General features: G+C 41.3%; 1 protein-coding gene across 2 annotated transcripts in view; it reads right to left on the bottom strand.

Moving 5' to 3' along the window:
• Positions 1 to 748: 748 nt before the first annotated feature.
• ncam2a (neural cell adhesion molecule 2a) overlaps positions 749 to 21,540 on the bottom strand; it is a 220,031-nt gene continuing 199,239 nt past the window's right edge. Inside the window, exons 10-18 of one of the 2 annotated variants that reach the window (XM_086068564.1) lie at positions 18,931 to 19,118; positions 18,730 to 18,826; positions 18,024 to 18,197; positions 16,793 to 16,912; positions 15,284 to 15,405; positions 15,020 to 15,194; positions 9,950 to 10,154; positions 9,612 to 9,651; positions 749 to 4,656 (exon numbers count right to left, since the gene is read on the bottom strand). In XM_086068564.1, coding sequence (XP_085924690.1) covers positions 4,600 to 4,656; positions 9,612 to 9,651; positions 9,950 to 10,154; positions 15,020 to 15,194; positions 15,284 to 15,405; positions 16,793 to 16,912; positions 18,024 to 18,197; positions 18,730 to 18,826; positions 18,931 to 19,118 — 1,178 coding nt within the window. In that variant the 3' untranslated portion in view covers positions 749 to 4,599. The remainder of the gene's footprint in view (positions 4,657 to 9,611; positions 9,652 to 9,949; positions 10,155 to 15,019; positions 15,195 to 15,283; positions 15,406 to 16,792; positions 16,913 to 18,023; positions 18,198 to 18,729; positions 18,827 to 18,930; positions 19,119 to 21,540) is intronic. The other variant, XM_086068565.1, reaches the window with a different exon arrangement.

Raw genomic sequence — 21,540 nt, 5'->3', positions numbered from 1 at the left:
ACAATACAGTGCGCTCTATTTATGAGTTAAATACAGATTTTTTTTTTTGCGCTGCCTTTTTAAAAACATACGCTAGCATGCATGCTAGCGTCTGTTGTAGCGTGAAAGCATGCTACCGCATGTTTTAAGCTAGCATATATTTTACCATCCTTGCGCCCAACAATGCGATGCGTCTTATTTACGTGTTAAATACAGAAATAGTTTTGCTCCGCTGCCTTTTTAAAAACATACGCTAGCATGCATGCTAGCATCTGTTTTAGCATGAAAGCATGCATGTTTTAAGCCAGGGGTGCTCAAGTTCGGTCCTCGAGAGGCCCTATCCAGCCTATTTTCCATGTTTCTCTCCACTAACACACCTGATTCATGATCAGGATCGTTATCAGGCTTCTGCAAAGCTTGCTGATTAGCTGATCATTATATTCAGCTGTGCTGCAGGAGGGAAACATGAAAAACAGGCTGGATAGGGGCTCTCGAGGACCGAACTTGAGCACCCCTGTTTTAAGCTATAGCGTATATTTTACCACGCTTGCGCCCACCAACACGGTGCGCCTTATGTATGTGTTAAATGCAGAAATAGAACCCGTAACTGAGACTGCGCCTTTTAATACGGCGCGCCTTATGGTCGTGAAAATGTGGTCATCACAAAGACAAGAATAACTACAAGGACCGTGTGTGTGTTACTGTGCCGGCATCCATCTCGACGCCATTTTAACACCCCATAGAAAGATTGACATCTCAAAACACGGTCTCTTCTACTATGACATGTTTATTTACAGCGGCAAATGACAGGAGTCACAAGTGTTGCACAGTACATACAGAGAGACATCAATATTCCCACTTCCTGCACAAAGCACACTCAGCAGGGAAGGTCCAAACGGGTGCAAAAGATTGGCGAACGAAGAGGACACGCACTGTACACTGAGATCACACGCACCCATTTGACCCCCCTGAGAGAAGAGGACATGGAGGACTGCTCACAGGTGGAATGAAGAGTAAGATTGGACGTCAAATACAAAAGAACATGTATAAATCCTAACGCCACATAGGCACTCGCGTTTACAGTCAGCGTGATAGGCAGTGGAACCACGACATGGCGGGACTTAAGATTCGGGCGCATGGGATAGGTGCGAGAAACCACGTTCGGGCGTTAAAAAAAAAGCTGTCTGAGAGGCGGCGAATGGTGACGAGGTTGCGCTAGCAGTCACTTTAGCGCTACAGCCTGGGAAAGTGAATCACTGTTCACAAGTGCATAATCAGCCAGTCACATTCATGGGAGGTCAGGATGGCCTCACACTGCATCAAATCAATATTGAAAATGTCAAACCAGAGTTACCAAAGATGAACTTGAATTTGATTTTTTAAATCGGGGGTGTTCTTATTGGACAAAGGACATGCAGATGCAAAAGATACCCATGCAACCGAGTGCATTATTCATCTGCTTGCTCTCTTACAAAACACACTGGATGATAAATACACTGACCTCCATGTGGTGTGTCGGAAAAGTTCTAGGACTGGCGTCACAAAAGATAAATCCCAAACCCAAACGTTCTCCTTCATTAGCCAGGTTTACATGAGGCTTTTTTTGTCATTCCGATTTAAATCATTCTGAATGAAGATCTGTGGTTAATAAATGTGACGTGATCCATTCTGATAAATATCACGATATGAACCTCACGCGCTATAAAAAAAACCCTCACAATACTGTATAAAAACGATACTGTATAAAAAAATAAAAAAAATAAAAGCTCGTATTGGGGGAGGGGGGGGGGGGTGAAGCACAATATTGTGTTTTTGTACATAATAACAGCAGTGACTGAGAAATAGAAGGCTATTTCCCAGTCATTGTCATGCGCTCCTATTGGTGAGTATCATGGTCGATGTAGTTCACAATGTTGTGTTTGTAATGTAGTAATGTTTTTTTTCTTTTTTTGGGACAGAGATGTTGAAAAATATTTGCTGGTAAGACTGATTTAAATGAGAGATAACCGTCGCAGTGGCCAAAACATTCCTAATTAAAATTAAACTGCACTAATAAACTAACCACCAGAGGGTAGTAGAACTGCACAAATGGAATATAACTTCACCTTTTTAACAGCTGTGCCGCTTAGTATCGTGACATGACGCAGACGATATTGTGGCAAATTTAATATTGCGATATCACGATATTGCAGTTATTGGTACGTCCTTAGATGACATGCTGAACTACGTTTATCAGATCAGCTGTGGTAAACGCAAAGATCAATGTAAGCATCATGTGATTTATCAAGACGGAGTTCATTGATGTATTTAGCACACTAAATGTGATAGTTTTTACACTTTTATTAAAGCGACATCTCGATCAAATACTTTAAAACAAGTTCTCCCTTCGCAGACGAGCTACGGCTGTATTTTAATGCGCGCAAATGACGACGTCATGATGCATTTACGTCAAGACAACGCACGACGCTTGTCTGGATTGGCAAAAGAAATATACCACCCTTAAAACCATCTGAATTAAATTCCATTTAGATTCGGCCTTTTCATTCCGACTGTTGTGTTTATTTGGAGCATTGTCATTGTGATTAGTCATTCAGATTCATCCTAATTGGAATTCATGGCCCCATCTAAACTTAGCTATTATAGGCCACACAATCAACCAGGACGTCTACAAAGAGATCCTGTTGCGTTTTTTTTTTGCAAGGTGAGAGTTGTGGCAGGACAACTCGTGGCTGCCTCACAATGAGCATCTGACAGTTCCTGGCAGAGGAGAACATTGCCGTGCTGAAGCAACCTTCATAACAACCCATGACCCCCCCCCCCCCCCTTCCTCTTTCACATGGACAACATCAAAATGGCCGTGATGACGGCAATGATGAGCATCCCGGAGAATCTTTGCAGGAGTGCATGAAGGCTTGGGAGTTCCGTTAAGAGTCCGCGGGGACTACTTCCAAGGTGGAAACTTGTAGTTTGGATTTGAAATCTATCTTTTGTGACACCAGTCCAGGACCTTTTCTGACACATTGTGTATGTCAGCAACTCTGTAGTCGCCCCCCCCCCCCATCAGCCTGCAGTTGTGCTGATGTTCTATTCAGTGTTTACTACATTTTCCGCAGTTCATGGCAGTGCAAAAACATTCAACTCTCAATGCAGTAGGTGTGATCCAGAAGTGTGTACTGATACTACAGGAGGGAACCGATGTATACTCAACAAAAATATAAACGCAGCACTTTTGTTTTTGCTCCCATTTTTTACGAGATGAACTCAAAGATCTAAAACTTCTTCCACATCCAGAACCGTACTCAGTACGGACTGTTTTTTTGGGTCCCCAGACTACCTCCAATAAAACAAAACTGCACCTTTCAGAGTGGCCTTTTATTGTGGGCAGTCTAAGGCACACCTGTACACTAATCATGGTGTCTAATCAGCATCTTGGATATGGCACACCCGTGAGATGGGGAAGTTTTACATCTTTGAGTTAATCCTTTTTTTTTCTTTCTTTTTTTTTTTTTATGGGAGCAAAAACAAAAGTGTTGCGTTTGTATTTTTGTTGAGTATAATTACTTCTCCAATTGAGATAAAATCACTTTAGGCTGCAGATTTGATTACACAATCCGTTACACTAGCACGAAGCTTTGGACCAAATACAACATGGCAAAAGAAGAAACATCCTTTTGAAAAAAGTCACATCCTTTATGGTGTATTTACATAAAAGCTCTGCAAAATATTTTTTTCTCACCTATGTACAACACGTGACAATGTCAGCGAGCAGACCAACAAAGGAAAAAGACTTGTCGGAGACATCAGAGGCACCGAGCGCAAAAGACATCAAAGTAAATGTTGACTTATGTCTCGATTCCCTGCTTTTCAGCTCTTCCAACCAAACTGCTTTGATTGATCAAAACATTCACAGTTCAAGCTCACAGGAGGGGAGCGATGGCAAAAGTGGCAGCAATACTCATTGTTAATATTTTATAAAATACTTTTTTTAAAACAATGAACCCACATATGCTACTTGCCATAACAATATTTTTTTGGTCCTTTTTTTTTATGTCATTTTGATGCTTGTTTTTTCCCCCCCTCTGGCAACACAGAACGAAACGATGCTATGAAACGATGCTTTAAACCTTTTGCGGACTGTTCTGAAGAAAATAGGTTTAATTTTCCTTACTGAAGCTGATAAGCTTGCCCGGCCCGGCAAAACAAAGAGGTTGACATCATCGGCATACCAGGATGCTTATGTTAGTATTGTGAGCTCGGGTTGCTAGAATCGCCCACAAGTGTGATGGCAGTTGGCTATGACTGAGCTGTGAATTGTTTTGATATGAAACTGGACGGGAGGGTTGGAGACCCTTAAAAAAGCATCACGTGAATCATAACCGAACACAACAAAACAAGAAATTTACAATCATTTTTCACTGATGTCATGTCAGCACCCACGCGCCAATCTAGTATTTCTATTTACACATGCCTCTCACACATTTCTCTCCACTATGTTCCTGCTGTATAGGTTTTTGGTCTGGTGATCCGAATATTCCTGTGGGTGCGAAAGGGGTGCCCCCCTTTTATGCTTTGCTGTCTTCCGGCTTGGTGTGGATGCTGCGGTTTCCCTGCAGTTTGATTTCAATCGTATCCGGCTTGAGAGACTCTTTGCCATTTTCTTCCTTCAGTGGCAGTTTCCTGCAATTTGAGAGCACAGTGTGCATGTGAGAGGGTCAGGGAGCATATACCTCAGAGAACAATGTGATGGGAGGACGGAAATGATTTGAGCAGGCAAGGGAGGATGTCCACGAGATGCACAAACAGCCCGAGGGAGCTTGTTTAAGAAAAGGCAGCAGTGATGGAAGCGCATGACAATTGTCGGACAGACAGAATCTTTCAATCGTCGCTTCAAAATAGAAATAAAAGCGAATATCATATTGGCGGGCCATAAGGTTTGGCTCCTTCGTCAGTTTTGTGACTCTCCCACCTGAACGCTCGGATTAAAAAATGTTGAAGACGTCGTCATAAACAATAAATATCAAAAGAATTAACACACAACAGGTGCTCTTTAAATTTGGCGGGCAGAAAATGTCGATAAAAATGCTTTTGAATAAGTGATAAATCGTGATGAATCTAAATTCTAAGATGTGATTCATTTGAGCTCTAATATATATATATATATATATATATATATATACAAACCCAATTCCCAAAACATTGGGACACTATACAAATTGTAAATAAAAACCGAATGCAATTAGGGATGCACCGAATATTCGGCCACCGAAAATTTCTCAGTACCACTCCTTCATTTCCTTTTTTACATGATTGGACAAATTGATTAATCCAGGTGTGTCTGGCCATTGTCGTCGTGGTTACTGAGGTCAGGCACACCTGGATTAATCAGTTTGTCAAATCATGAAAGACAGGAAATGAAGGAGTGGTATTGAGTTCAGGAAGTCGTGGATTTGTGCAAAGAGCCCATTGCACGGCCAGAAAATGCTCAGTTGCGCACCCCGTGTTTGGTGTTTAATGTACCATTCGCCAACATGTCTCTGATGCCTGTGGTGTGGATGCATTTCAATGCATATTGTGCTTTGTTAAAATGCCCGTGCTAAGCAGGCCTAAATATTTTATAATAATAATATAATTGTAATTAATTATAATAAATGCAATGATCATTTTAAAAAATGACTTCTTTTTTTTCCCCCGGTGTTTCGGTTTTCGGCCAAGCATTTCTCATTTTCGGTTTCGGCCCAAAATTTTCATTTCAGTGCATCCCTAAACCGTCCGCGTATCCCGGGCCAACCACCAGCTGCTGGCACACCGTATATACAATACAAGTTGGAAATGAGCAGCAAGTGTTATTTTAACTGGGCTTCCGTCATCGCGAAATTTCAGCTGCTATTTTAGGACCGACTGTAAATTTCGTTGGATTACATCATCCACATGCGCAATCAAGTCAAAGAGCGTAGCCGCGGACACAATACTTCCCATTTTAGGATCCTTAGTTATAGCAATAAGCTGCCTGACTTAAAATGATGCACCGACTTAGCTGTCTAACAACGTGCCTGTTGACAAAAAAATAAAATAATAAAATAACAAAAAAAACAAACAAACAAACTGAGCACCAAACTAATGCTCGCATAACATAGCAGTAATGAAGAATTTACAACAGGAGGAAAACATTATCACCGCAATCTGTGGTCACCCGAGCTCTACAACACTGCCAGCTATCAGGATTGGGATAGAGCCAGAAGAGAGAAGTCTTGGCAAATGGTGTGCAAGACGCTATTATATAGAGAAGTGCTAACAGTGTCAGCGAGACGCTGAGGACTTTATCTTGCTCAGGAAATAAGACAACCTTCTCAAATATCATGATAGGAATTAATATTCAAAGTCTTTGGTGATGAATAATATTAATTCACTGGAGAGGGGAACATATATAAAAACAGTTAGAAAACAAGTAACTTAATCTGTCATATAATTTAAACAGATTTCAAAAGATCTTGTGTAGAAGTGAAAATTGAACTTTTGTCACACGTGGAGAGCCTCATGACTGGGTTTGCCTTGTGGCCCCAAAATGGCTAGCTGTGAAACCTGTCAGTGGGTCAAATTATTAGGCACAACTTTCAGTATGGTGCAGTAGAGCGCTACACCAGTTTACATTATGACCAGCAATTTTTTTTTAATACATTACATCAGTATTGGCTCTTATTAGATCATATCGAACAAAATGGTTAGTGTTATACGTTGTCATTCTCGAAATATATTCACACTAAATATGTGACACGAAACACAAAAGTGACATTATAGGAGTGCAGAAAAAAAAAAGCCTAGTAAGCACAATTGCTAGCCGGCCGAGGGGAGTTCCTCTGCGCTTGATTGCAGGATGTTAACTTTGCCACGTAGTGGAAGCAATTTCATGTTTCATTAGCTCATGCAAACCCAGATTGGGCTGGCTGTGGAACCTCTGGTATGCCTCTTTCGTTTGTGCCGTGTCCACATTCAACATTGACATCTCTCAATCAAGTTGTTGTATGCTGCGCGCTAATACAAAGGGACAGAACTACGTATTAAGGTTACTTATGGCACCTTTTCACTTGGTATGCTTTTATTAAGCCTAAAGCGACGTGATTTTTGTCATGATCTGTATTTTTGTTTATTTGGTTTTGGTTGGATGTTGTTTTCTGTCTTTTTCTCTTTTCATGATTTAATTCCCTGCTTTCTTTTAGTCTTTGTGAAATACTCTTGTTAGCATATATGTAGTGGTGAGTGTGTCGTTAACTGGAGTTTCTTTGACTCTTTTACTTTGATGTTTTAATGTTGCTGTTTTTTAAGGACTTTGTTGAATTTGTATTATATATATATGCATACATAGTTACGGCCCGCGTCATATCCTTCTAGCGACGGGACAGCCAATCATATTGCAGCAGGGGCGGGTAAAGGTTTCTCGCGTTTCATGATGACTGCTGCCGTTAGCTTCCTAAGGCATCGCTACCGAGTCTTTATTGATCCAAAGCAAGCTTTCTGGAACGTAAAACGGACCTCGGAATTACAACTGGCTGGAAATCGTTATGTTCATGACATGTCGCCGTTCTTCTAACGAGGAGTTTATCGGAAAAATTCACAACAGGTGTTTGATCCTTCAATCGACCAACACATATCCTGGTTCATCTAGAGCTGGTGTTTAAACAGTTGTCCTCGTCATGCTGTTCACAGTTTGACATCATAAGACCAAGACGACACCTAACAATGGATCAACAGTACCCTGCCATTGTGATGATTCAAACAGGACATCAGCAGGTTGCAACAGAGATAACAAGAGACTGGAAGAGTCACAGAAAGAAGTAGAAATGGATGTCCGTTGGCCACATCCCATGCTGACGACCGCTACATTGTGAACAATGCCCTGAGAAACCGGATGATGAATGCCACTCAACTCCAGGCACGTTTAAGGGAGGTGAGATTATTCACAGCTGTTTGCATCAGTAAGTGCGTTTCCATTGGCCCCCAGTTTTTAAGTTTTTACGCTCTCATGAGGTGGTTTTTGAGACGTGTCGAAATAGAAGTAGCAGCTCTGTGTGGCTTAGTGGTAGTGTGCCCGCCCTGAGACTGGGAGGTCGTGGGTTCAGTCCCCGGCCGGGTCATACCAAAGTCTATAAAAATGAGACCCATCGCCTCCCTAATTGGCGCTCAGCATTAAGGGTTGGAATTGGGGTTTAGATCACCAAATGATTCCCGAGCGCAGTTCCTGCTGCTGCTCACCGCTCCCTCAGGGGATGGGTTCAAATGCGGACAATGAATTTCACCCCACTTAGGTGGGTGCAAAAATCAGTGGTACTTAAACTTTAACACTGTGGGCAGGTGCGTTTAGTCGGTATATAACTGCCCTACACTTTGTGAATGGTACAGTGACAAGCCCACACTCCTTGAATAACTTCATTAATCCAGTGATTGTGCCCCAACATGAACAACGCGGGCTTAATTTCCTCTTCATGGACGACAATGCTCCAGCTCACGGAGGTGGCATCATCAGGGAACGGCTGTTGGAGACTTGGTGTACCTCAAATGGAATGGCCTGCACTTTTTCTCCAGACCCGAATCCTATTGAAAACCGGATCAGATGAGTTGCCGTGTAGAGGCTGGAGACCTCAATGACCCGAGGGCTGCCCTTCAAGAAGAGTGGGATGCCATGCCTCAGCAGACAGTGAGTCGACTTGTGAACAGCATGAGACGCCGTTGTCAAGCTCTAATTGATGCTCAAGGGCACATGACGAGTGATTGAGACGTTGACATTTTTGGTTAAGGTGTACCCACCATTGTTGTTAACTTTTCTTTCATTTAATTGTTTGAGATGAGGAAATCACCAGTGCATCCTTCTACTTATATGTCCTACTTTCATGATATATCACTGTAGCGTGAACCGGACATTTTCCATAAATTTCACCAGAAAGCCAAATATCACTAACTTTTTGTGAGTAGTGTATTTATATATTATATATTGGTTGTGTTTTTATAGTAAATGAACTGTGCTGTGTCTGGTAAAATCCTTATCCGCCAATAAACACATTTTCTTTAAAAAACACAAAACTTAAAAGGCAGTGGCAGCAGCAAAACAACCCTACGCTCATTCGTTCATGAGCCATACAGGTTATTCTCATTCTCATTTTTGCCAGCCTGGTAAAAATGTATTTTTGACGTCTATAGCCGTCTTTGGCAGTGAATGTGTTAAATTTTACCAAATTTCATCATTAAAGTAAATACAAAATAGAACTAAATTTGTGTATCTATGCAATTGTTTGTAGTCATATCTGTAGGGCTATTTTAAAGGTAGGTAAGGAACCACTTGTCCAATATGTCAAACTTTGACAATTTTGCTGCATAAAAGCTACTGTAGCAAAATTAGTTTCTTGCCCCATTAGACGAGCAACTGGATGACAACAGCAAAAAAGCAGCATTAAAGTCAACATGCACAATTATAACTGTATTTGAATAAGGAATGCTTAATAAATGGATTGTGGTGTGTCAAATGGCTAAACAGAAAACTGCATGGTAATGGCTGATGTGAATATGTACAGTACATGCAAAGTGGACACGCACACACAAAATATGATGAGATGTTAGTGAAGAAGACAATATCCGAGACATACTGTGGTTGAAAAGGTGGTCGGGCGGCTGTTGTAGGTGCACCTAAATGGCAAAAAGAAGGGTTTTTTTCTCATTCAAAAAAAAAAAGTTTGTAAAAAAAACAATTAAGTTTCACCAGATAGCCAGATTTTTTTTGGAGTGTTTCACACAAAGGTTTGATTGTTTAACTTTTTAAAACAGATCACTCAACACGTGTGCGTATTTTCTTGAAAAAAAAAAAGAAAAGTAAAATGTAATTGTGACCCAAAGGCCGTGACACCCACAGCAGATGCTCCCTCTGCAAGCATGAATGACTTGTTGACATTGTCCCCCACCATCTTGTGAACAAAATGGCACTTACAGGTAGGCGGCCTTGCCCTCCTCCATTTCTTTGCCTTTGCCGCCGGTGGCTGTCTTTTTCCTGCACAGCGTGCGCGTGATGCACATCAGCAGGCCGCAGTGCCGCAGGAAGAAGCAGCTGACATCGACCAGAACAAGCAGCAGGAGAAGTGCTCCGAGGCCAAGACCCACCACTGCCCCCAGGCCCAAGCCGCTGAAGAGGGATTCTGCTCACACACACACACACAGGAAAAAGCACCGTGAGCAATGTGGCAACAAGTCAAGTGTTGCCACTTTAGTTTTGGTTCCGCTAGGTTTTGAAATGAGTGATTGTTGAGTAATATTTTATTGCTCCTCAGCGTGGTCCTGTCCTGGCGTAGGCGGCTGCTTGAGTGCCTCGTGTTGCAAAGGTCATTGTGTGCTTTTATATTTAATGTTTGTGTGGCCATATTTCAAGGTACCGGTACTCACGACAGTGGACGTTTTACAGTCAGGAACTACAAATGAGAAAATAGAAGAATAGAAAGTTGCCATTTGTGCTGGCACTATTGTAACTCGCTCTGCAAGATTAATTTTTGCGGTATTTGTGAGTTCAGAAACTCCGGAGAATACATCTTGTACCAAGCCCGTTGATTTCCACTAATCCGAACCACCCAATCACAGAGCGTCATTGTGTTTGGGGCGGGATATGCAGCTGTGACGAAACCAGGAAGCCAGCTAACATTGACGAATTGACGCTACAATTATTTAGAGGAAATTTGTGCATTTCTAGCTGGTAACGATATTTGTGCCACCCCCCCTTCGACAAGAACGAAGACGACATTTTTATCCGTGGCTGTGATTGGTCAAACCAAATATGCATAAGGCCGCATCGTCCAATCAGCACGAAGTATTGTACAGGATGTCCCGCCTTTTCCCAGATTGATATTGTGGAGAACTCCCTTGAATCACAATATCTCGAATCGATTTGAGAATTGCACGCTGTAATATCGCGATATATTGCCAAATCGATTTTTTCTAACACCCCTAATTTGAAGGCAGTAAAGTCGCATGTCTGTAGACGACCATAATATAACACTCTGGACAACACAAAATTGTTCATGATACTACATCTACAGGTGCCTCTAAATACATTTGAAGATCATAGAAATGCTCGTTTACTTCAGTAGTGTCAAAACGTAAAACTCATTATAGAGATTCTTTAAACACATAAAAATGACTTTTTTTACTTGACCAATTACTTCCTAATTGCTCCATTAATAAATATTCGGAGTATTTCTAATATAATATGTAAATGTATTCATGAAATATTTCATTTTGTGAATAGAGTCTTTATATTTTATAAATGGGTTTCACTTTTTTAATTGAACAACTGAAATAAATAAAGTTGTCCATGATTTTCCAATTTGTTAAGACACACTTATATTAAACCATAAAAGTATTTCAACAAAACACTCAGGATGCAAAATGAGGTTAGCTCAAATTAAACTGTTAATTGTCCTTTGAAGAAAAACTCCATCTGGTACCAGAGAAGGAGCAGTAAAGATGAGGCAGCGCTTCCTGTTCAAACAGACCTCACGAATCGTGCATGCGGCTGGACTGCAAGTTTCCCAATCATCTCCTCCCAACTTAGCAGTTTATAATGAACCTCTGCATCTTTAACTGGAATTGTGTTGAGCAGCGATGCTTATATGTAAAGTTCATTCCTGTCGGAGGATGTTTTTGGCTACATGACTCACGGGTCAGGGTCAACAAGTGCCGGCGGTGTAAGATGTGCTTTGCATGTAAATCACATCTTTTAGGTCGAGAGAGAATTCCTTTTAGATTGTAAATGCTTGAAACGCTATATTGTATTTATATTATGGCATGCTTTAATCTTGTGTAAATGTGTCCAAATGTAAGAAACATTATTACTCGCTGCTAAATAATCGTCATGTTGGGTATAGGTCATTTTCTTATTAATGACTTGAATGTACAATCGCTCTAATTATAGTTGCTAAGCAACATGGGAAGTGGCTGATGTTAAAGTTGCTCTTACCTGTTTTTGTTTGACGTGTTTAACTGTGGCAAGCAGCACGAACGCAAAAGCCAGCGGGACGGGGGCATTCCAACGCTGTTCTTTATTTATCGTTCTCCTCAGGAGCCCCGATTTAACTAACTGGTAGTGAGTTGAATTTTCACACATTCGCTAATTCCTAAGACACCACGCACATACATTTTTATTTCCATGCTCTATTAACCCTCAAACTGACTGAGACTCCTGATTACTTCCTGAAATATGGCACCCTTGGCTGTGTCTGTCTATTCCCCGGCATCCAAACGCATCCATACCCGTCCGAGCCTGACAACACAGACTCATTATTCCTCGCCGCTGATTGACGGTCGCTCGCACGGTCTGAGAGGAAGCGAGTCCATTAATGACGAGCGAATGGCCATTAATTGATCAGGGAGGCAGCAGATGCTAATCTTCAGAGGGATAAACAGAAGTGTTTGAGGATGTGAACGGGGACGCTGCGTAAGTGTTGGGACATTCTGCGGAAATCAAAGTTGCCCTGAGAGCTTTTAAAAGGATCATTAAACAGAGGGGCAATCTCCTCTTGGACCAGATTTAAGCAGGATTCAGCCAGCCCTGATGCAACTGGAGAGCACTCGAGAGCCAACTCAAGGAACAAAAATGCGATTAAATACCAAATAACGGGTTCCTTTTTTCATCTTTAATGAGCACTTTCAGTTCATCAACAGCAACCGCCCCTGAATGAACAACTTTAGTGGGCACTGTCAACTTCCATATCGGCAACTCAGAACTCAAGACAGCGTGACTTCAGTATGCTATCTTTAGTTTTCATTTCCAGAGTATCAAAAGGATTAAAGTTGGCCTACCTGATTTGCGCCACCACATTCAAGAAGAATATACAAGCAATTAGTTTGGTACTGCGGAAACGCAAACGTGGAGTTGCACGCACCATTATCATTAGCATGATCGCGGCAGCACCTGTGCTTCACAAGGTAGAGGTCAGGAGGTGGATTCACAAAGAAAGGTTAAAAATAAATAAATAAATAAAACAATTATAGTTATAGCGGCACGGTGGCTGACTGGTTAGCACGTCCGCCTCCCAGTGCAAAGGTTGTGAGATCAAGTCCGGGCTTCGGCCTTCCTGGGTGGAGTTTGCATGTTCTCCCCGTGCTTGCGTGGGTTTTCTCCGGGTACTCCGATTTCCTCCCACATTCCAAAAACATGCATGGCAGGTGAATTGGACACTCCAAATTGTCCATAGGTGTGATTGTGAGTATGGTTGTTCGTCTCTGTGTGCCCTGCGATTGGCTGGCAACCAGTACAGGGTGTACCCCGCCTACTGCCCGAAGACAGCTGGGATAGGCTCCAGCAACCCCGCGACCCTTGTGAGGACAAGCGGTACAGAAAATGGATGGATGGATTATAGTTATAATGAAACATTAACCCAACGGCTATAACGTTCCAACAATAATGTTCATCCGACCGCTAACTAATGCTGGCTTATTTATTAGCTCATAGTATGTGGAGCCATAGTAGCCACTTTGTGATGCACTGTAATTGTGTGTCAAGTTGTTTTTCCAGCAAAAAGAGAGAACATTTTGAAATGGTCGAAAAACAAACAAACATAAAACACATGGGTTGATTGTCCAGACTAAAAGTAGACTGAAACATTGACATTTTTGTTGTTGTTGACTAAAACTAGACGAATAAAACTATGTTTTCTGGGACTAAAATAAAGACTAAAATTCTACATTTATAGTCGACTAAAAATGGACTAAATAAAAAACGGGATGAGGTTGACTAACTATGATAAAAACTAACAAGTGGTATTCAAACTGGACTAAAACTGAGACTAAACTTAAAAATTTGCGGATAAAATTAACACTAATTGGCACCATAAAGTGTTTGTACCTGAAGAACTCCCTTTCTTCAATCTTTACACAGTTTTTCAACCCACCTTTGACAGTCAATGTTTAACATTTTGCGCTTTGACCAAAGAATCTTTTCACAACTTCGCATTAGTATCAAGACCGTCAGTAATCTAAAAGTGGTCTCTTGAGGCCTCCCTGATTTTATGTTTTTTGGATTTGTTGGGGTCTGGATGTTTCTTGGGCTGGGGAGGAGTTCTGGTGGGGGGTGTCTGGTCGGTGCTGGATTTCACCTTCCTTGGTTTTCTTTGGTCCCCTCGGGTCTCCTGGTGTTCGGTTTAGGTGAACGGTATGAGTTTTTTTTTCTAATAGGTTTTCTGGTGAGCTAACAAATACACGCACGCACACACGCACGCACATACACATTCTCACCCACACACACACACAAAAAAAAATAAAAATAAAAAATAAATAAATAAATAAAAGAGCAATGATGATGACATTTCCGAATGAACAATACTGAGCTCTTTAAAAAAAAAGACCGTCAGTAATCGCGGACAAGACAGCGGAGTATGTGGTCCTCCCTGTTACATGCGTCTTTATTGCCTTCTTAGCACAAACTTTCAGTTAGTGTTTGTCCGATGTTCACATTAGGAGAAAGCTTTCTCGCCTCATCTTTGCTTTGCTCCCGGGCCCTTTCCCACGATGCACCTAACAAGAGAGGACAGTCAATCGAAGACCCGCCTTAAGCCTAACGCTCCCCAGGTCCTCTGTTCTGCTTGTGAGGCAGCGCACATGCTTTGCGGGCCATTTAGCCGGAACAGAAAAACACCGGCTGGATACATTCCAAACCATTACAAATAGACTCCAGGAGGAAAAGCCAACCTCCTCTGGGAGGGTTTTTGTTGGTGGCGCTCGCAGGGGGGGGCAATAACGGAATTACATTTTTATTTCTACAATACACATTTCTGGCAGTGGAGTAAGAGAGCGAGAGATACTTCAAAGCGCCACACGTGGTGCACACATCAAAGCATCTGTCTGCGTTTCTGCATACATGTGCGCATTTGTATGCGCGTGGCTTCAAACGAGCTGGAGGACTTGGAAAGGAGAAATCTTCCCGCACATCCAGTTTAATTCCCTGTAAAACTCAAGGCCACCCACACGCTTTTCCGCCTGCAAGCCAAAACACGTAACATAGCGGGGCTTTTACCTGTGATCTCAGGTTTCTGTGGCATAAAGAACTGGTAGAAGGTGGGCTCCGACAGCCCTTTAACATTGCGGGCTGTAATCTCCACTTCGTATCGCGTGTTCCATTGCAGCGACTGCAGAGTTGCAAAGTCAGTGGAGCCGGAAACCAGCTTGGTCATCCATTGATCCTCTTTGTCCTGGAACGCAGTAAAAACCGCCAGATGCTATATGAAGTGAAATGGATGAAAATTTGCGTAAACAATGGACAACGTATGCTTTCACTCACTGTCTTGTACTTGACTATATATTCCACGATTGGCATCCCTCCGTCATCCTGCTTGACCAGTCCCAGCTTGTAGGATTTCCCGATTCCTCTCTGCCCGTGGACTGCTGGTGGGCTTGGTTCTCCTGGTGGGCACACAGGGAGAGGAAGGGAATTGAAAGTCAAAACAATTATTTTTCTCTCTCTCTCTCTGAGATGAGTTGGAGCAGGTGGCAATGCTAGACGCAGTACCTTGTGAACACATTAGCCCAACATTGAACTTGTTGACCTTTTGCCAAGTTAGGTTTCCAAAAAAGAAATCAATTTGGATTATTATTATTTTTTGTGTGTGAAGAATCAACGCCATGTGCGACACAATCGTGAATTGGAACAAAATTTATACAATACACTTTCTTTTTACAAATATGTAACTGAATTATTCACCCCCCTTTTCTCTCAGTGCAGCCAACTGACTGAAGTTCTCTGATGATTTAGTTGTGGAGAAAGTTGTGGAGATCTTTAAAGCATAGGTTAATGTATGTAATTATATATACACCAAATATACCAAATTGAAAGAATAGACTCTTTCCTTTTACCAGGAAAAACAAAAAGGTTGATTCTGCCTTTTTCCATTCTCTGGTAATCAGTAGTCGAACATAGGTAAGTTTGTAAACAAATATATCAAGCTAAACAGTAGGGATGTAACGATAACCAAACAACCCGATACAATAAATACGACGAGATGAACCTCACGACACGATAATTATCACGATATTGTGGGGAGGTTGGGTTATTTAAAAAAAGAAGAAGCTCACGTTACTGTGTAAAAACTCACGATATTGCAAATTTTTTTTATTAAGTACATTTAATTTGATTAAAAAAAACTCATATTGGGAGGAAAAAAATAACAATATTGTGTTTTTGTACATAACAGCAGTGATGAATAGGCTTGGGGATGTCATTGTCATGTGCGCCTATAATGGCTCAGCGGCTCAAAATATCATAGTCTATTTAATTCACAATGTTGTGTTTGGCTGAAGCGGAGCAAAATAATTATTTTTGATAGAGATGGAAAAACATTTGCTGGTATGACGCCGCAGTGGCAAAAACATTCCTAATTCAAATTAAACTGCACTAATAAACCAACCACCAGAGGGTACTAGAACTGCACAAATGTAATACAACCTCACCTTTTTAACAGATGTTCTGCTTTTAATATTGTGACATGACAATGACGATGTTATGGCAATTTTAATATCACAATATTACAATGCTGCCGTTATCGTTGCATTCCTAGTAAACAGTAACTTTATGCACATATTTTTTCATCTCATATCTACAATGAGACATTGATGCCATCTACTGGTTGTAAGTTTTTTCCAAGGTTAAATTGCAGCGGAGTAGCATCAAACGCTCCCCCCACCTATTACTGTTGAAAAAACTGACAAATTCATTACTAATGCATCAAGAAATTTTGGATGAAGGTTGATCCCTAGATGATTCTGGATTCACTCTCTGACGTGAGACACTTACGGATGGGTAAGGTCTGGAAAGTCTCCATGTGACTGAACTCGCCCTGACCCTTCCCATTCACGGCTGCCACTCGAACCTCGTACGTTGTATTGGGCTCCAGGCTGGTCAGCACCACCGTTGCTGGTGAGACAGAGAAGCATCCATCCATCACATGGTGACCACAAACATGAGTGTACAATTTTTCCAGAGAAGTAGGCTCATATATATTTACAAGCTTGATCCGGATTCAGTCAATTGCTCAATACCTGCTCATTTGTTGCTCTTCTCCCTGTGCGCGCGCTGCATATTAAAAATGGAGAATGTAAACAGAGCAACTCAATATCAGAGCGCAGCCTGTCACTAGTATGCATTTACATAACCTTCCATGCGCTGAAAAGCCAACAGCATAATGAGTTAGCCACGTTGTTTTGTCAGTCAGCACAAATTAAATACTCGGTAATAGGAGCTGGTGCACTGCTTCAGTCCTGCAACAAAGTCGGCAATTTGCAGCCGTGCTTGCTCGGTTTTCCGCCTTTGAGCACAAAATTCAATTTGCACAAAAGCAGTGCAATGTAAAGAGTCCAACTATCTAATTATGTTTTAGCATTATCAACTGTGAAAGGGGTTTCTCGAATGTTACGCGCTAGATTCTAATTAGCTGAGTGCACACAAGTATTTTTGGTTTAGTTCTAAAAAAAAAAGAAAAAAGGGACACATTAAACTTGATTTATAATGAAGCTTATTCATTTTCTTTTGCAGCTTTGTGCTATTTACTGTAAATGAAGCAATTTCTATGAACAAGGACCTTGGAAAGTCAATCATTTGTTGTTGTCATACAATAAGATTTGTTTTGACCTTTTTACTAGTTTTGGTGTTCACTCCTCAATCAATTTATCAACTAGGAGCTGGGCTAAAATGATTAGCTGGAAAAGAAAAGGTTAAGGAAATATTTTCTGTTCGGCATGAATGTGTCTCAGTACACAAAGCAAGGTCCACAAAGGGTGGATTTGGTGTGGAATAACTTGTAGACCCTGACCTCAAATCCATCAAAAACCTTTGAGATACAGTAAACTAGAACACAGACCATCAAACAACACCAATTACGCCTGACTTCTTGTGTTCTACTAGATTAATAGAGGGAACGACGTTGTATGTTCTCCCATGACTTGTTCATACAGATGCATTTGCTCGGTGTCCCAATACATTAGTCCATACGATGTTTGATTCATTCAGTGCTCCACTGAAAACTCACTCTGCACACTATGCGATCTGACGTGCCTCCAGTCCTGTGGGCCCACCTCCTTATACTGAACCAGGTAATAGCCGATGGGAACGCCGCCGTGGGAGTCCGGCTTCATGAATGTGACGGTAGCCAAACGCTGGGAGATGGCTGACAGGCGTACCGAGTACGGATTGGATGGCACATCTGGAAAATAATATATGTGATTATAGTTCAGTGGCCGAATGCAAAAATTACCAAGAGACCCCAGAAAAGACCTCAAATCTGTGTATGAGCATTTTATGGTCTCGGACAATCAGGCTGTCTATTGTTACCGGTAGTTGTAATCAGGTTGTCTTAGTAACGTTCCACAGCTCTTTGTTTCCTGCAAGACTACATGTGGCATTAGCTTTTATCCATTAGTTGTTTGTTTTAGCCTGGGCAATTCAATCTGCACAAAAGATATATGAAATGCACAATAATGTATTAGCCAACACTAAATTAAGGTCCATTTGTGTAAATAGCGAAGGGAGTGGTTAATCAGACGGCTTTGTTTGAAATGAGGATAGGCTGACTGGAAGTGGTCGTGGAATTTTTTTGCGCTCATTGCAAACAAGGCCATTACCAATAACAGAGCAGAAGAGGGTTGGAAAGTACTTATACCATTGTGAAGTCCCTTTCGTGGGATTGCCAACTTTGCGCATTCTGAATTGACATGGAGGTCAAGGGTCACACTCACCTGCCTGGGCCAGAATGAATTCCTGGTATCGAATGCCAATGTTATTGCGGGCGGTGCAGTTGTAACGACCAAAGTCCCTGTCAGACATTGGAGTAACCTGGAAGTAAAAAAAAAAAAAAAAAATCTGTTAATTCCAATGTGCACAAAAATAGAAGGCAAATATGTGTATCATGTATCTGCGTGCTCATGCTTTGGTCACACCTCTAGTACGGACTTGCCCATGCTGTTGTGCACCCGCGTGTTGATGGTGCCCTCTGCGGAGATGGTGAAGTGCTCCTTCCTCCACAGCAAAGTGGCAGGCGGGTTGGACATCACATCACAGCTGATGTTCACTGGGTTCCCCTCCCAAGAATAGTAGATTGTGTGGTTGGTCAAGAACTTTGGTATGTCTGTCCAGAACGCCAACATAGTGGATGTCACTCATTGAGTAATCAGTGACTATATGTTTACATACAGCCAATAACCCATTCAAAACCCCAATATTGCCATTATTAGGGTTTTAAAAGGTCATGCAAACACTTGTAAAAACCTGAATATTCTCTTATTCGGATTTTTAAAAACGCGATCGGGGTACCTCCTTTGAACTAAACTTAGTTTTTTTTTTTATGCTCTACTGGCAAGGAATCCTGGTTTGAACTACTTGTATGTGCGGCGGCCATCTTACCTTGCCACCCGCTAAATGAGCTGAATTTGAATACAGTGATTTCTCCATAGTCTGTGTGTATGAGCCAGGGCTGTAGTATTCAATTCCAGACTCTAGTTAGTTAGTTAGTTTTTTTTTTTTTTTGGGGTGTGACTCGGACTTCAGTCACTGGACTCGTCAAATATTTTTATCGACTCCATCGAGTCCAATTATGTTTTTATTTCTAAAAATGAACGTCCTCTTTAAAATGAAACTTGAAATTACGTTTTTCAGATCATCAAAATAGACCATTACTGGCATTGGCCACCCGGTAACCATGGCTACCAGGCAGCAAGCCATCTGATTGGTTAACCTGACTGCAAGCGCCAAAGCATCAGAGATGGGAAAAGTACTGACATTATGTACTGGAGTAAAAGACAATTACAATTATTTGCATAAAAAATTTGTACTCATTCAAATAAATACTCAAGTAAAGGTAAAAAACTACAGGCTCTAAAATGTACTTCACGAGTAAAAGTAAAAAAGTATTTTTACCGGAAGTTTCCTCCCTGTGTCATGTAATTTGAAGACAATTACATTTAAAAGATCATCACTTAAACCCTTAAAACTGACTAAATAAAAAAAAATAAAAAATAAAAATAAAAAAAATAAAGAGCAATGATGATGACATTTCCGAATGAACAATACTGAGCTCTTTAAGAAAACAAACAAAAAAACAAACAAAAAAACTGACTAAATCGCCTGATGAAGCACTTGCAAATTTTTTTTTTTTACTTCTCTAGATGGTGCCCTTGGTTTAAAGATGCACTGGAAATTAGGTTTCCATTGTATCAACCAAGAATGCCATTTATAGGAGTTAAAAAAATATCACAAGTGCTTCATGAAATCTGACAGCAAATAAATGGAACCAAGCTGGTCTATTACGCTAATATAGCATTTAATGCTAACCTAATGTCATTAACCCACTGATCTGAATATATGAGTGGATAGGCCAAGACTTTTGAAGCTGCTAGACCGCCAAATTGTTCCTCCCAAGAAAAGTTTCTCTGTATCAGGGACTGGCACAAAAAAAAATAAACGGCCCTGGCATTTTGACTTTGGCCCACCAGCCAGGCCCAGCGAGTCTTGCGTAACATGCATCGGCCCCAAAAGAGGCCGGCCCACCAGGCATTTGCCCTCTATGGCTAATGGCCAGTCTAGCCCTGCTCGGCATACGGTCCTATACATTTACAGTATTGAAATTGGAGAACATTTGAGACAGTACTTAGTAGACTAGAAACAGCATGATTTATGATGTTTTAAATTTGTTAAACATGAACAAGAAGACTTGAGACATTTTACAACTTGCTTGTATAAATAATAAAATAAATACATACATAAATAAATAATAAAAATACATGTATAAATTATATGTTTAATGATGTTTACAGGAGTGAATTTGTTGATATTTTTTCATATAACTAATTCAACAAAAGATGCCTCTGCCAAATCTAATATTGGGGCTGAAGGAACTGAGAGATGTGGTGGTCTTCAAAGCAGCACATACCATTAAAAAATAAATAAAATTGTGACCACCCGCCACAAACCCCCCACCTCACTAACTGCCTACGAGCTATATATATGTCTAATCTGTACGTATGCCGGATAGTTTATACAGTAGTCTGCTCGTGCTATCTGCTATCCAGTCATATATTCAGATCAGTGCATTAACCAGGGCCAAGCTAACGCAAGGGTAATGATTATTTAGCTTTACTGTACCTTACCTCAATAAGTTGTATCAGATTGGACAGGGAATTCTTGCAGGCGGCGAGCTCGTGGACTTTAGGTTTACACAGGACACATTGCACTCGCCATGAATCGTTCTTCGAGCCGACCAAAGTGAATATTTCCCGCAGGTAAGGCCATGGGTGGGCAGACAGGTTCGGTTAGCCAGCCGACTCGCTAGTTCCTTCTGAGTCGAGTCCATAATGTTGAAAGTTTCACTCTCGTTTCAACATCATCACTCTCTATCACCTCATCTCATCGCCTATCACAAGCTGGGATGTCGGGGACCGTGTGCAACACTTCATATGATTAACAGAGCCAGGAAAAATGTACGGCAGCTTTTGTGCTTCTCATTTTAATCGTCATGCACGTAAAACGAGTGTTTTGAAAATGTATAGAGTAAA

Source organism: Leptonotus elevatus, chromosome 2, assembly GCF_054856555.1.
Source record: "Leptonotus elevatus isolate MCC_2025b chromosome 2, RoL_Lele_1.0, whole genome shotgun sequence".
In the NCBI taxonomy this organism is placed as follows: domain Eukaryota; kingdom Metazoa; phylum Chordata; class Actinopteri; order Syngnathiformes; family Syngnathidae; genus Leptonotus; species Leptonotus elevatus.
Note: the sequence above shows the minus strand (reverse complement) of the source record. Positions and strands in the feature narration are given on the sequence as shown.